We start from the raw sequence: 16,877 nt of genomic DNA, 5'->3' as shown, positions 1-16,877 counted from the left end.
AGCGTTCTACCTATATTTCTCTTCAACCTATTTAGAACTCCCTCGCTTCATGTGATTTCGTGCTCAGTAGTTTGATTGAGAAGTGCATTAGTTTTTGGCCCATTGCGTGAAGCCACATTCGTTATTGAATGTATTTGGCTTGTTTGAGTGAGGTATTACACGCGTACGCCGTAGCGTACGGAGAAGGTACGGTAATGGGAGTGCGCAAGCTTTATTGTCAAAGGTGCCATCTGTCTGGTGTATTTAAGTGGAAACGAGCATGCAGCTAGTCTTTTTTTCCTTAGTAGATCCACGCATAAAAAAAAAAAAATCGCACTTCAACATACATATTCTTAGCCTTGCGATATTCTTAGCCTTGCAGAAGTGGTCGTGTAGAACTGTTCCATATTTATGCAAGGTTTTAATTTGCTACATCATCTGAATTGTATAAAGGATTCTGGTTTTAATACCGACGCTTATTCTGACACATGGTCATTACTTTAATGGTTGCGTTCTAAGTATAAAAACAGGTGCGCAGCGAGTCTCGAGTCTTCCCACCCTTTTCTCTGTTTTGGTGAGAGCCCCTTCCTTGATGCTACCATGAATCCGCACCCCTTATAAGCTTCAACATGCGTCCATATCGTTTGTACCGCCACATAATATATGAACTCATCCTCACCAATCCACGCGCCTATGCACTACCAACTACCAAAGAAGTACTAGCTGTTGAAAGGATTCAGTGCTATTAATGCACAAGCATATAATATGTTTCCATCATCTAGTTCTGCTTCATTGATATTAGCATAAACTGTTCCCGCCTGTATCATTCTTACTTTAGTGCTCCATATATTTAATTAGATAAAATATGTACAGGATCAGTATTTCTGTACTCATTATCGGCAATGTGAAAAAAAAGATCTGTGGAAAGATTTGAAACAACAGTCCTGTACTATCAAGTTGCAGAATAGACATTCCTTCTTTCTGACTTTGATAACACTTCATTATTTTTTGCAGGGATGTTCGTTCATTCCAGAATTGCTTCATCTTTATTTCTGCTCTCTCCCTACAAAGTTATTGTTTCCCATTCAAAATGATAACCACAATTGAGACCGACACAAGTACAGTATGTCCTAAAATCGCTATATAGATGTTGTGGCATGTTGCATTGCTTGCTCATGCTTGCTACCTCCAAAAGCACTCTTGTTATTCAGCAGCTTAGAAAGAAAAGGAGGAGAAATTTGGACTTGATCTACTTGTGTGGGGCTAATCAGTTTCCACTTATTGCAGGTGCACATCATGGATGTGTATGAGAGAGAGTTTGGCGACCTCCTCTACCTGAGACATAAGGCAACAGCCTATCAACGATTTTACAACACCACCAAAAAATCGATGATAACAAAATACAAATTTCTCCCAGATGAGCTCATTGAATGCAGAATCCAAAGCCTTTGGAAGAAGCTTCTGGCAAGAAATCCTGCTTTAAGGTATGCAATTCATTGAATTGTCCTGTGTGTTTCTTTTGTTTTTAAATGTAATTACTCTCTAGTTCTCATAACAAGGCACGCAAAGCTTAAACGGCATAGTTAATCGCATTTCTATAACTGATTCAGTATGCCATACATTGAACGTTGACATTGAATCATAAAAATTGACATCTGTGAAAATGGAATTCAGACATGGCAGGTTGATTGTGACTATTCATGCTCCTTCTTTGTGAATATCCTCCTCTCATTCAACATATTTACAAACTCTCACAACCTCGAATTATCCCAACATATTTGTACACATTAAACCACTACAGAATTCACCAGGCTTCAAGAACAAGCAAAGTGAGAATGCTGCTATGGAATCACATGCTGTGTAAAGGGTCTGGAGCGCTGACAATAGGGACCAGCAATTTAAGTGTCGTTTCATATTTTTCCGTAGTGATCTCAGATTAAATCTACAGGTACGGTGCATGTTCTTTATGAAGGTGTTTTTAAAGGTGCAACACCTCTTCTTCAAACCTGAGGACACACTGGAATGAGTGCAATGCCTTTCAATCACTATATTGTCAGACACAATGACTTGATCGTGTCAGAGACAACACAATGTCTCCTTTCAGCTGGGACAGAGCTGATAGCAGTGCCCTGCCTGTTGCTCCTTTCTTTTTCTTTCCATGGTGCACTTGTGGTAATCCTTCAAGGTTGGCGTCTGACAAAGGTGCTTCAGAGCGACAAAGGAATGGTGACAGAACGGGCGAGACACATTAATGACTGCCACATTACCGTTTGCTAAATGATTTGAGGAGTGCACATGCATGTGTAAACTCGGAAGTAGCTCATGGTCATGAACAATTAATCACCCAGAGGCTGGCTTCTATTGGCTGTCATGCGGTTTACAATGTCGTACACAGCAAAATACAAGTGGCCTCAAAAGCTACAGGAGAGAGCGAGTGATCTTTATGCAAGATTGCTGGCTCTCTGCTGCATGCAGCAGAATATTTGGCTCCCATGTTCATGGCAGCATTGTCTACAGATCACATTCACTTTCTTACCGAGTACAAGTGCTGCAGTACCCCTTTAAGGTGTGCAAAGCAAGAGCATGAAGTTATAAAGTTTGTCTAAAGCCTTTGCAAAGCCTGAATTTAAGCCTGAGTATTGGTTTGCATACTGTCTAAGGGATTAACCAGCTGTGCACTTGTTAAGATTAAATTGCATTTACATATAAATGTACATTACAGGAGCAGGCATGAGAATGACGTCAGAGCTGCAAAGCTCCTCTGTTCGAAGAAAAAACCAGCAAAGACCAAACAAAGGTAAATAAAATACCAATGCATTCATAAAAGCACCTTCTTAAAATAATAACAATAATAGCAAAGAAGGCTTAGAAGCATAATGCTCTTCATTTCTTCAAACAGAAAGGTGCAGAAAAATGCCCGATCAAGTTACAAGCCACTGCGAAGAGGTTCACAGAAAGCAGAATGTTTGACAGACAGCGATGAAGACGATCAAGGTGGCTTCTATCACAACCCACTTCCTAGCTTCAGGTCCAAGAGGAACAATAGAAGGGCCACAGAGGATCGTTACATGCCTCTGGATATAAAAGTCGCCAGACATTCTCAAGCTCTTCCAGAGGAGTGCAAAAGACCGACATCGTCTGAGCACAATGGCGAGGAACGAAAACATGCAGAAAATCTGGAAGAGGAATCTTCACTAACAGGTCATGAAGCAAGCGAAATAAACAAAAGTGGTGCATCAGAAGAACACCACACAACTGATGACACCGCAGGCTGCCATGAGGAGGTAGGCAACCACGAGGTCCTGTCCACATCTAAGCATCTTATGACAACACATGAACCTTCATTCTACACAGCCAACACAACTGAGGGCAAACAAAACAGCTTGATCTGTAAGAATGCTCTGAAGACTGCAGCTGCCACTGAGTTAAATCAGTCAGATATGGCTGGCATAGCAACACTGTCGCACTCAGGCCACACACCAACCTGTGATGTCACAGTTGATGCAAAGACAAGTGTTAATGGCCCGGAACACTCACAGCGACAAATGGATAACTCTGAGCAACTGCAACTCGACACAATCATCAAGGAGAAAAAACCTGACACAGACTTGGTGGCACACATGGATAAAGGGGCTGCCCAACTGCGCTTGCACGAAGACGCAGGAGATAGCAGTGATGTTCCTGTCCCCTTTGCTACACAGACAACAGTGACCATCTCCAGAAGTGCGAGTAATGAGGAAGAGAGGGCTGGTGCTGCATTTGAGAATAGTGATGGCAGTAAGGAAGGAGCTCTGACGCAGTCAAACAAGCTGAAGCAACTTGAGACCACGACCTTGCCAGAAAATGCTGTGCAAAATAAACCCATAACCAGCCACTCAGAAGAAAGCTGCAGATACTCGACAAGTCACATTAATGAAGGAGTCACTACTGAACGGCTCCCTACTGAATGGCTCAAGTTGCAGGGATGTGATAAATGCGAAAGGAAGCAGCTTAAAAGATGTGAAAAGCAAACCAATACAGGACGCGACCAAACAGCTCAAAAAAGGCAGCATTCCGGTACTCGTAACACAACCATGTGATGCTGCTACACCGAGAAGGCCAATAACAACTATTCTGGAGCATGCCAACTATGAAGCAACTGAATTCAACAGGTTACACAAAACAAGAAATTCATCAGCCGAGGTCATCAATGAAAAACCGCAGAATGAGTGTGTAAGAATAAGTTATGACATATGCAAAACTGATTCAAAATCAGCGCCATCAAAGTCAACCGAAAATATACAACCTGGACAGTCAGCATCACAAAATCACCAAGAACAAGAAACATGAGGAACCCAAGTCATCCTCCAATGATGTACCTACAGGGCACAAACAAGGCAGACGTGCTGTAGGCAGAGATGTTGTGAAGACAAAGCTGTCACTCAGTTACCTAACTCAGACAGCTAAGAACAAGGAAAAGCAGCCGGCAGATGTTAACAATAAGGGAAAAAAATTGAAGAATAGACAAGGACCTGCTTCAGTTTTGCAACGTACCGCAATGTCAACAGCAAACAAAAGTGATGCCGAAAGTGGGAATGATGTTCAGAGGAATGTTGTAGTGGTCTCCAGTGTTGATGAAGGGCACAAGATATGCAAAAAGCCCTTCTATGACAAATACCCTGCAGATACTGGCACCAAGAGTGACAAACTAGACCCCACTTCGGTTTTGCAACATACCACAGTGCCATTGTCAAACAAAAGTGATGATCAAACTAGGAATGATGCTGCAGCGGTCTCCAGACTTAATGAAGGGCACAAGATATGCAAAAAGCTGCTCATTGATGAACGCCCTGCAGATGTTGACAACAAGAGTGACAAACTAGACAACAGTCACAGACCTGCTTCGGTTCTGCAACATACCACAGCGTCAACAGCAAACAAAAGTGACGATAGTCAGAATGATGCTCAGAAGAATGTTACAGTGGTCTCCAGTGATCATGAAGGACACAAGATATGCAAAAAGCCACTCACTGACAAACGTCCAGCAGATGTTGATAACAGGAGTATAAAACTTAAGAATGGGCAAAGAAGTGCTTCGGTGCTACGACATACCACAATACCAACATCAAAAAAATGTGATGACAAAAGTGGGAATGATGTTCAGGAGAATGCCGCAACAGTCCCTGAAGCTCACAAAGGCCGCAACCTACATAAGAAGCCACCAAAGCAGTCTGAGGACATTGACAAGAAAGATAGTAATACAAAATTAACAACAGTGGTGACCAAGAGGACTATTCAAAGGGATTATGCACAAAATACTGCTATGACAAGACATGACATAAAAAAACAACAAAAGGAAATACATGAAAAAGCATGTGGTATGCAAGTTGACAGCAAGAAGGAATCGGGACAAGTCATAGCAAGCAAAAGATGCAAGGAAAGCACGAGCAATGCAAGGACAGAGATCATGGCTGATTCCACAGCATGTGAAAGGCAGCAAGAGAACAATGAAACAGCAGAAAAAGAGGAAGTGGGCAACAATACGAAGCTAGGACTAGTGGCTGACAGGGTTCCCATGGAAACAAAAGCTGCAAAGGATAGTGACATGCCAGGACAGGAGGCTATCTCATACCCTAGACAACATACCAGAAAGAGTGCAGTGGCCAATCCACCAGCACTTGAAAAGTTAAGCAATGCTCGTAAAGAGTTGCAAGAGGACAAAACAAGCAGTGATACCAACACCAAGATGGTGGTGAGCGAGAATTTTGCTGAAGGTAGCAAGGAAACTACCAAAAATGCTACAGTTACTTCCCTGGAAAATCAATGCCAAAGGAAACTACGTGGAAGGACAGTGACAAGCTGTCCTACGCCCAAGATGAAAGTCTCATCTGCAAAGGCCACACAAGAGGCAGAAACCATGAAGTGCTGTGATGATGCTGAGGCCATTCCTAACAAAGAAACTAGCAAGCATCCTTGTAGTCCTCCCAGAGAAGCTGTCACACGTGCAGAGTCAAGGGATAATGTGCTGGCTAAAGAGAGCTTCAAAACTCCAAAGTTTGTCAAATCAGCCGAACTGCCATGCCCACAAACACCACTCAAGCGTAGAAGTCTCAGGCAAAAAAATCTAAGAACGCCAGTTCTCGGAAAAGGCGAAACTGGAACTGCTCTTGTAGATGACCAACAGAATGATCCAGAAACTCCGTTAGGTTTTAGGGCCAAGTGCATGAAACAAGAGGCAGAAAAGACCAATGAGAAAAGACTTCTGAACTGGGGACAAAGTATATGCAATGAACATAACCAACAAATTCAAGAAACGAGTAAGGCATGGACAGAAAATGGAAGAGAAAATGAAAAAGGACAACGGAGTGACCAAAGAAGCATGAAACAGCAAGAACTCACTTCGAGCTCCAACTTCTGCTCCGATCAACCTAGCACCAAACAGCCTGTAATATCTACATGCATTCGTGACAATGATGTGCAGGATAAATGTCAACAACCTGCAGCCAACTTATCCAGCCAAGACAAAGGCAGCAGTGTGTACCTAGCACATCTTGCACAGTCAATGAAAGGAGATCCCACAAATGATAAGCAGCAGCAAAGCGACACTAATGGGGACATTGAAACGTCTCAGATCAGAAGCTCGGAGGATCTTCGCAGCTTGACACAGTACCCTGCCCAAAATTTAGAAAGACATCAGGCAGTCCAGAATGTGTCCCTGACCACAGATATGCAAGAGGACAGTACAAGTGAAATGGAACTAGATGAGGATGATGATCTACTTTGCTTGACACAAACATTAAATCGGATGCAAGCCTGCAGTCTTTACTCACGAAATGAAGCCAGAGCAGCTGTCATTGCAACAAATACTACAGGAGATGCCCTTGGAAAAGAACCAAATGCTGAATCATATCTAAAAGATGAAAAACAAGTAGCAGAAAGATCAAATCTGGAGATTACTGAAAATGGAGAACAGATGAAGAAACACAAGACGACAAAGGAAGTAAGAAACACAGGAGACATAATAAACAATCCAAACGTAGGTATACACCTTGAAGCCAGCGATGACGAAGATGACTCCTCCATTTTGTTCAACATTGATGACGACGATGAAGCAGCTGCATGTGATAGATCGCACAGCTTTTTCCAAATGAAGCTCACTCCAACTCCACTTAACTTTCTAAAAAGCTCCGGGGATAGGAATGATTCAGATTCTGAAGAAGAACTGTTCCCCTGGCTCGCAGACAAGGTGGAGCCCGAAACAAACAAGAGAAAAGGAAAACCATTGTCTCAGAACGCCCCTCACGAAAGTGGCATGAACAGACCCGATTTTAAACGGTTGCGTTTTCAGCAGGAGGATTCTGGGAGACAGCGCAGCAATGCCAAGCAGTTCAGACCAGCCAAAAGAGTGACAATAGTCGATGCAGCTGCACAGCAAACTCGTGAGACATATGGGAAACGACAGCACACTTTTCCCATCCCCTGCTACAAACGAGTGCACGTAAGGTCTTTTTAGTCTACTGCACTGGCATGCTCACCAGGCTATGCAAGCATGCCTGTTTGCCAGCTCAGTCTTTGGCGGCGAAATGAACAAAAGCTTGCACGACCTCTTTTGTCTTTCTTACTGGCATGATGATCAGGCTATGCACGTGAGTTTGCATGCCAACATTTTGATAGCAATATTTGCGGGAGCAAGCATGGCCTTTCTCATTCTTTACATTGGCATGCCCTTTTTGATGGCATGCATAAATAAAGTACCAGCAGGCATTAAGCAGCAGTTCAATCAACAGGCTGTGAAGAACACAATGAAGCATTTCTTGTACATATTCCAACTAAAATAGTGAGGTGTTCAGTTGTTTTTCACAATGTGACAATGCTTCAGAGCCACTAAACACCTTCAGTGACATAAGCAGTGTGAACTAAAAGCTTGGCACAAAGCTAGCACAGTATGATCCACTTTTAATGGCAACAGCCAATCAGTATTCGGCCATCAATAATAGCAGAGATGCCTGCAGACAAATTTTTATGCATAAATGACAACCTAATGTATCATATCGGACAGATTTTTCCAATGAAGTCAAATATTCTCTTCAGTTATATAATGGGTTTATTAACAGTTAGGTCTTCTACTAAGAGTGGACCATACTCTACAGAAAACAGCTTCAGTTCATTTACACATGATGATTTCTATCATGGGGAGCAGTGCAGGGAACTTTATTCAGTTCCCACAAATTCAGTGCGGTTCTGCGAAATGGAACTTATGATAAGGCACAGACAGTCTCGATACCTTTAATGTGTCATTTTCTTCGAAACAGAATGGTAATAGCCACTGTTAGCCACCTAAATACCACTACAGGTTTTCCTAATAGCCATGCATGCTATTCACTCACGTCAATTCAACACACCCTTGTCAATACTGGCCTGCGAAACCTTTTAAAGAGTGACCTGACATGACAGTTCAAGAGGAATCAGTTTTAGTGTGAAGCAGCAATGAGATGGTAAAAAAATGACAGCAGCAGTGAATCACATGATCAATCACTCATTTCAGGATGGCTCTGACAACTCATCGGTCTGTGCTGGCCTCCCCCCACTCCAGTCTCGTCGAGAAGTTGAGTTCTTTGAGTCTGACAATGATGAAGACTTGGGTCATGATGCCGAAGACGACTACGAAGTTTAAAAGGATTAACAACTGGCTGCTCCAAGGATTTACCTTTGTTGTGCCAATGTTGACACAAAATTTCTTATTGTTCTCGAGAATGAAGAACAAGAAGTCAGTGAAGTTAGTACATGTATAAAAGCCGGTAGGGCTACCGCTCCTTTATTGTCAGAGTCTTCTTGGGGTAAAGCTTGAGTTGTTCCAGAGTCTGTTTTGGGTTTATGGTTGCAAGCTGCAAAGTGAAATAAAGTTCCGTTAAAGTTTCAGCCAATGTAATCACATTTTTCTTACTGAAGTAATAGGCATCAAAAGCAAGCAACACTTCACAAAACTCTCTTAAAGCAGCCAGGTTGAACCACATGTTTGACGAACTGTACAAGCCTTTATGCTAAAATGTGTTTCATGGGCGGGATTTCAGAGAAGTGAAAGCCTGCTATGAAAGCTACATAAACATAGATGACAACTCAGACAAAGTCACAGCAACATGGGTTCATTTTGGACCTCAGTCAAATAAACATTTTGTGTTACAATAATGAAAGGCAATTTGAATGAAGTTACGCACCTCACAGCTGTCAGTTCTGGTATCTGCACATTCTGGGTGGCCAACCAAATTAAAAATTGTGACACTCTTTGTTAAAGCATTAGCTGTGGGTTACTGATGCTCCTGTTAAGACAAAATAAGGCAGCTTATTAGCGAAGGAAAACGAAGACTAAATCTAAATAGTGTGCCCTTGGTGCACCAAAATTGTGCACCCACAGGCACATGCTGTGACGAAAGGAACTAGCACATCTGCCACTCCATAGAAATTAAAGAGTGTGGGAACATAAGGGTGTGGAATGGGGGATGCACACAACTACGAGGGTGCCTGCTCCATGGATTTCTCGGAACCCCCACATAGGAAGACATGACGGTGATTTTAGAACTCCTTTTCAAGTTGCACAACAAATCGCCTACAGACAGTAAGTACTTACTTCTTGCCTACGCCAGTTCTTGAGTATCTTGAACCTGGTGAGTGGGTAGCCCAGAGAATCCAGATAGACCAGCAGTACACCAAGCTCTGCTGATGCTAGAAAGCGTCGAGTCAGCGTTCGACTGTTTGGCAACTTTAGACGAATCTGGACAACACGGTCAGAGGAGTCTGCTGGAGGCTCAGGAGGAATCGCAGGCTGCAGAGGACATCGTGGATATCACGATAGGTTAAGTTCTCTGCTTATGAATGGAAAGTTCAGGTGGAGAACAATGGCAGACACAAACCCTGTGCATCCATGTACTGCCTTCATCAAAAGTATATGGGCTACTCCGCGCCTTCACCATATATGTCATTCAGCTGTGTTGTGCGGTTTCTATGGTGCATCAGCTACTCTAGAGTCTAGACCTCTGGACGGTGATTGCAAAAGTCTTTTTTCCTAGGGCATGGGAACATGTGGCATACCACAGGAAGTCCCTTAATCTGCAGTCATCCTCGCAGTTGCTGAAAACGTAGCCTGTATGTTTTTGACACAGACTTTACATGCAGGAGAAGTGCATTGAACCAACTGTTGAGGGTAACGTAAAGAGGTAGCTTTAGGTCGAAGTCAATTCAAAGTTCGTCAGAAATGCTTTCCTTTAGCCAAACACACTTAAATGAGAAAGTCACATTCTATTAACAGATGGAAGCTAAATTTTCATTTATACTATACTGATATTTCAGAGAAGAGTGTAATATACTGTTTTTTGCTTTGGGCATCCCAATCAATGCAGTTCACATTATTGTCATGTTTATTTTCCTTGCAGTTATGAACTTTATGTTTTTTTTTTTTAATTTTTTTAAAACTATTTTTGGCAGCTCTGGAGAAATTAATCAAAGGCTTAACTCAAATGTTTGCTTCCAACAGTTGGTAAATTTAAACTTTTACATTTAAATGTAACAAACCACATCAAAACCAGTTTAGTAGATGCCAATCAAATTCTTTTTTCATTCTTGTATATTTAGATAGAAGCTCTCTCTTAAAACATAAATCTGGTTGCGACAGCCTTGGCAGTAGCCCTGCTCCAATCTTAAAGATAGTTATTCGGCACAGCTACTATTTGCTTTTATGCCATCAGGGAAATGGTTGAAATTGAAAGGGTCATATGATGGCACTTTCTTGTCATTGATGTCACAGATGATGCTAGAGTACCACAACATTACTTTGGGTATACGATTGTTTAAGTGCAGTGTAAATCAATTACACCTATCTAAGATCTCTAGTACATTTATGCTACTGATTGTGCAAGACAACCTAAAGACAATGCAATTTGAGAACTTCTGAAGTTCCACGCTGTTTCTGATCCCACAATCCTGAAACACCAAACAGCCACCACGCCACAAAAAAAGCAATCATCTGAATGAATCCATCAAGTAATTACAGCAACATGTAATTAAAGTGTGTCAGCATGAAAGACACGAAGCTACAATCTTATAAGACAATCTGAATCTTTCCAGACTTCACACTATATAATGGAAATATCATGTTAACATTTGAGGGAACTGGGGACTTTCTGAGCAAAATTTTTTAAACTGCGATCCTCAAACATGATTGACAGGGTGTATATGGGCACATAAAGTTGCAACTACAAGTGCACTTGCAGGCCAAAGCTTATTGTCAAGCAAGGCTGCGAATGCCACGCATGGCAGTGTTAAAAACCTGCATTGATGTGCACAATCGTATTCCTGTGCAGCAGTAGCCATGGGAAACTATGACCACCTACCGATTCTTGCAACATAAGAAAATGGCATAATGCTAACTGCAGCTGTTAGTGAAGAGGATTCAGGAAGTACAGGAACACCAAAACAGTTTAAAAAAAGGCTCCTTTTCACTATCCTCCTGAGAATATGAACCTAACAAGGTGTACAGCTATGAGCCCTCTCTGTGGCAGTGTAATGTATGTGCAAGCCACATGGGTCCGACAGAAAGTGTGGCACCTTTTTTGTTGGCCTCATAGCAACCACCCAGTGATCCTCCCACTAATACCACATCTACAGCCTTAATGTCTATCTAGGCAGTCAGGCAAGGAGTGCTACTGGAGCTCCTATTGCAATTCATAATTGATGGGGATACCAAGATCACAAATGTGTGCTGGCTGCCACAGACAGAGGCTGCAATAACTGCAACACAATTCTTTGCTCTGTTACGAACACTGCTCATAGCAAAGAAAAACAATTGAGTCACCTTGTCTTTCTGTTCTCCCTCCACGTTGCAAGTATGTTTATGCACACTGTCACAAACAGGTCCTTTCGCAGGTTCAGGAGGACTGTCTTCTACGGTTTTAGTTTGCGCATCATTGCCAGCACATGACGTTGCAATGGCCGGCGTCTCCTTCTCAAGCACTGTCACTGGCTGCTTGTCAAGATGTGGCTGTGATAAATTTAAAGCTATGCTTTGCACACTTGAAAGGCCAAGCATGATTACTTCTTTTAGCAACTTGCCATCATCATCATCATCATCATCGTGGAGTAAACAGTCACTGACATCTGGCATTGCACAAGGAGATGTCGGGTATTGACCAGGAGGGGGCACGTCATTGGCAGCAGGCTGTACTGTCACACAGGCAGTGCCTCCCATAAGCAATGGAGAACTTTCGTTCTGATGGTCAGAGACATTGTCTCGGAGACTTTTTGTGTCAGGGTTCGTGCTCTCGCCTCCAGGGTGTTGCTGTTTGCTCACAGCGGCACGGCCGAGACTGATCACTTCAAGCAAAAACTTGCTGTCCTGCTCCTCATCACTGCTTTCAGATAGATGCTCATTGTTATCCTGAAAAGTGCTACCTTCGGGTTTGGAGCAAACATGACTAGGGGACACCAGTGGCACTTTTGCTGGGTTTTCTTCGACACTCGTGAAACTCGAAACGACATCAAGCCTGTTGCCTTGAGCATACTGATGTGGTCTCAAAGGGCTTGCCACTGAAACAGAAGGCGTACTTGAAGGCGGGGACTGCTGGTACACCTCCGGCTGAGAAGGCGCCTTGGTTGCTGGAGTGGAGTGTGCCTTGGACGTGCTTGGAGATGTCACGCCTGCAGACAATTCTGGGTTTCCAGCCAGTGCCCTGCCCATCATCACAACTTCCTGCAACAAGCGGACATCATCCTCTTCATCACTACTATCTTGACATAATGTTTCCGTTTGATCCAAGCTGCTATGCATGCTATTGCTCTTGTTTGTGCAACAGTTCGAACTGAAGTTTTGTGTGCATGAGGGCTGGCTGACATCTGACGAGCTTTGCGCAGCCACTGAACAGCCTCTGAGGCAATTGTTTAGTTCGCCTACATTCCCAAAGCTACTGCTCTTCCATGCGAGCTCTGGAGAGGTTCTTTCAACAAGACTACTGACACTTGAGCTCTGCCTGGTGCTTACTACACTGAACTTGTGTGATGGAATTTTGTCTGGCAATGCATTATCCTCACTGGTATGCTGTAGCTTACTTTGACAGGTTGTGTGACTAGACGGCAAAGGTGACGATGAGCTGCTTTTGCTCGCGACTGATGTAGTTTTTCCTGGCATACTGTTTATGCTCCGTGGCTTTGGCACTGGTGCACTAATGGTAATACTGTCCCCTGGTGTTCCACTCCAGCTTCTAGTCTTTGGGTGACAGTTTGATGACTGGGACACTTGCCAGCCCAGCTGGATGCACTGCACTATGAGGTCGGCACTGCCTTCCTCCTCATCAGAAACGTCGATAAGGGCTTCTGATTTGATGCAAGGTGGTTTTGGAGAGTGCTCAGCTGACTCCCAATTCTTACTGTCATCATGACTCATGCTGAGATCAGTGAATGACGCAGAATGGGAAAGTAATGACGGCGTGTCCTCTGTGCAGTACACGCGTAAACAGTCTTCTTCAAAAGATGGTGATGCTGTTTCATGTGGGGAGTGAAGATGACAGTCATCACTGGTTGATGCACGCTTATGGCACCCCGATGACTTTTGATTGGCCTGGCTGCTTTGAGATGAAGGTCTTTGACAACCATCAGGTGAAGCTTCAAGCATGTGGTCACCCGAGTCCTGTGGATTAGGCCAGGCTTTGGCACTGCCCAGGTCATTCAGGGAAGGTGCGTGGGAAAGAACAGACGGTGTACCTTCCGTGCAATACACACGAACACAATCCTCAGCAAAGTAAGGCACAGCAGCATCTTCGTGAGATGTGCGCATGACGCAGTCATCATTAAACGAGACATGCTTATGAGTGACATGAGATTTTTGGACTCGTTCACCACTCCATCTATGACTGCGACTACTATCGAAAGGCACTGGCTGCTTTTTTTGGTGAGGCCTCATTTGGTAGTCATCATCCCAGTCAGGGACAATGCCACTTTGTGGACAAGTGTTCTCATTAGTTAACAAATAGGGACTCTCAGGCCTGGAGTAGCCTCGTGGTGTGCCTTCTTGGGCATATCGCCGTGTTGTATCTGCAAACACTTCGACTGCACCTTCATCAATGCCAGTGACACTGTGAGTTGGCAGATGAGACTGGCCTTGCAAGTGCTTCCGCCCATAATATGTGCCATCTACAAACTGTGCCTGTTCGTCGTGCTCTTCTTCAAAGCTGCTCTCTTGAAACACTTCATGCTCATCATCATGCCTGAGGAGTTTTTCAATGTTACTGGTGTCATCATCTTGAGTGAGAGAACTAAGGCTGGTAGCCTGTGACATGCGGCAGGGAGTCCCTTCTTCTGCAAAACTTCGCGGGCAGTCTTGGAACACACCACCAATTGGCTGTGGGATGGGCTTTCTGCATGGGGGAAGGCGGAAAACAGGTTCAGGAGATCTATGGCGTGGGCTTGGTGGCATTGTTTGACTTGGAGAGTCTGGCAGATCACTGGGGGAGACAGCCCCACTTGTATGCTGGCTGCAAAAATAAAGTTTGCTAAGGTTTAATATACAATATTATAGGCATAATCCAAAGTCTATCACGTGAACCCCCCTTACCAATGAGCACCAACAACCAAAATGCCAAATGGTCATTTTGCATTTGAGGCTTACTGAAAGTTTGCTCCACGAGAAATCTAAAGATTGAAACAACAAGAAAGGGCTTGCAGGTTACAGGCTTGCAAATGCCTTAAAAGTCGGACCGCACATATATACAGCTGATGGCGTGAAATGAGACACACTTACAGCCCAAAGTAAAATGTTTACGTCTTATACTAGCAAGGGTTCCTCTGTTCTTTGCAATATCTTTATGCAGATGAACATGACTTCATAAGCAACTGGTTGTTGGTCCCTTATGCTACCAATGAGAAGTTGCTTCGGGTAGCTGGAACAGTTTTTTGGTTTTTTTTTCACGTTTACACTTAAATCCAATTACCACATACAAATGTTGCACCACATCAATGAATAAAACTGTAAAGCTAATTCAATATGCATGTCATTAACCTCTTAGGTGCTATGGGCAAGCCTAGTTCGTCAATGTGATACTGGCAAACATTGCTTTGGAAAAGCTCAGCGTAACCCCCAGCCATATTCCAGTTTCCAAAGCTATTTGGATGAACGGAGCGTGTCCACTTAGTTTTTCTTCTACCACATAGATAGCTGCACACTGTCAGTACCCGAAAGTCGCATTTATTCTGTCTTTTTATTTCAATAGGTAGATAGCACCTTATTGTCAGCACTCAAAGGCCATGCGAATTGTGACCTTTGCGTTGTTCTGCATAAATGGCAGCACGTTGTCAGCGCTCAAAGAATACGTTTCTTAAATCACGCTCTTTGGGCGCCTTTTCGCAGCAGGCCCTGAAAGGAAACCAGGACCTGGTGCAAGCCCCGTGGCAAAGCTCCGTGCGCCATTCCATGCTTAATGAAATTTCACACCCTTTGTGACCTGCCTTAGCAGTGGAAGAATGGGTGAAAAACTTTCTTTGGTGCTGAACTTCGCTTCGCAGAATAGTCGAGTTTAAAGCACTGTAAAATAAAGCATCTTCCTCGTTTCTGACTGTACAGTTTGTGGCAATGACAAATTTGTATGTATTGTTTTGTGAATAGGTAAAAGTAGGCGTGCACATGTAAGTTGGTTGAAAATACTTTAAAATTGTTTTGAAAAAAGGGAAGTTCGAAAATATGCCATTAAAAAATGCCAAATAAGGTCAATTTTGGTCAGAATAATAAGTGTTTAAGGGGTTAATAGCTAATTATGTAGCATTCATAGAACCGCATGCAGTGTCATTAATGAAAGGACGTTGGCAGCAGACATTTCCCATCTCTCTTTAGCAAGAAAAGTTTTCCGCACAGTATTGGCTTCACAGAACACGTAAATTCTCCGCCTAGAAGTTTAAGAATAAGAGCCAACGCAATTCATGTAATTAACGAAACGAGGTCGAAGTAGTGAAAAACACAAATGGAGTTGTAGATCTGCAGTAGCACCAAACAAAATGCAGTGGTCTGCCCCAACATGTCAAGCGACAACCTGCTGAAATTAAGCAACTTTTAACAAGGAATGACGAATGTCATCACTACTGGCGATTCAGACAGATAAACAGTAGAAAGCATCGTAAAAACATAAAGAAAAACACGTACCGTGACATTCTATTTTTTAACAAACGAACCACTGCTAGCAGCACAAGATGGAAGTTAACGGAGGCATACCTCTGATTGACAGCGAGGTTGTGGGCATTGAGGGCGGCTTGTCGATCCAGACTGCTGAGTGAACCGAGGGAGCTGCTTCGCGAGAACATCAGCGGTGTCTCGTTCGCAACGTTGACCTCACTGAAAGCCGTTGCCATCGTGACAGCTGCAAAATAAGGCGGCAGGATTGCGCCTTAACACTCTTTAAGGTTCAAGTGCTGCTTGCTCGAGTCACGTACTACTACTTAAACAGTGAGGAACGAGTTAACGACAGTGGCGCAGCGCGAATGCACGGCCCATAGAAGATCACAAACAACATATTTACCGGTAAAGGCGGCACTTGTCAGAGAAACCTGATCATGAAGTCACCCCACTTCTCCATCGCTCACGAAACATTTCGCCGCTTTCAGTTGGCACTGGTTCGTAAAACCTGATCGCTTCCACCAGTCGGTTACTCATAAAAGTAGCGTACAAACAAGGAAAACTTGTATACCTCAAAACGAAAGCAAAAAAAAAAAAAAAAGAAAAAGAAACCAACGTGACAACACGATGTCCATGGTGACAGTGCTGAAGTGCTGATATACAACTTAATGCAAAAATTGTCACTGAGTACATACTTTAATAACTTAAATAATTTATTAAATTTATTACCGTGTTTAGAAATGTTAGTAGGTAAAATATTGGTAAATTTTGATAT

General features: G+C 43.2%; 2 protein-coding genes across 2 annotated transcripts; one reads left to right on the top strand and one right to left on the bottom strand.

Annotated features, from left to right (window-relative positions):
- The first annotated feature begins 4,204 nt into the window (after positions 1-4,204).
- Positions 4,205-8,632, top strand: LOC119449854 (uncharacterized). The gene is made up of 2 exons (XM_037713128.2): positions 4,205-7,456; positions 8,504-8,632. The coding sequence occupies exons 1-2, from the start codon at positions 4,205-4,207 to the stop codon at positions 8,630-8,632; spliced, it is 3,381 nt and encodes a 1,126-aa protein (XP_037569056.2).
- Positions 8,633-8,734: 102 nt separating this feature from the next.
- LOC119449852 (nucleolar protein dao-5) lies at positions 8,735-16,706 on the bottom strand. The gene is made up of 5 exons (XM_037713123.2): positions 16,506-16,706; positions 16,202-16,346; positions 11,804-14,474; positions 9,584-9,778; positions 8,735-8,843 (listed from the first exon to the last, which is right to left on the bottom strand). Exons 2-5 carry the CDS (start codon positions 16,336-16,338, stop codon positions 8,763-8,765), a joined length of 3,084 nt encoding a protein of 1,027 aa, XP_037569051.1. The 5' UTR covers positions 16,339-16,346; positions 16,506-16,706; the 3' UTR covers positions 8,735-8,762.
- Between the last annotated feature and the right edge of the window lie 171 nt (positions 16,707-16,877).

This window comes from Dermacentor silvarum, chromosome 4 (assembly GCF_013339745.2).
Source record: "Dermacentor silvarum isolate Dsil-2018 chromosome 4, BIME_Dsil_1.4, whole genome shotgun sequence".
NCBI lineage: Eukaryota > Metazoa > Arthropoda > Arachnida > Ixodida > Ixodidae > Dermacentor > Dermacentor silvarum.
Note: the sequence above shows the minus strand (reverse complement) of the source record. Positions and strands in the feature narration are given on the sequence as shown.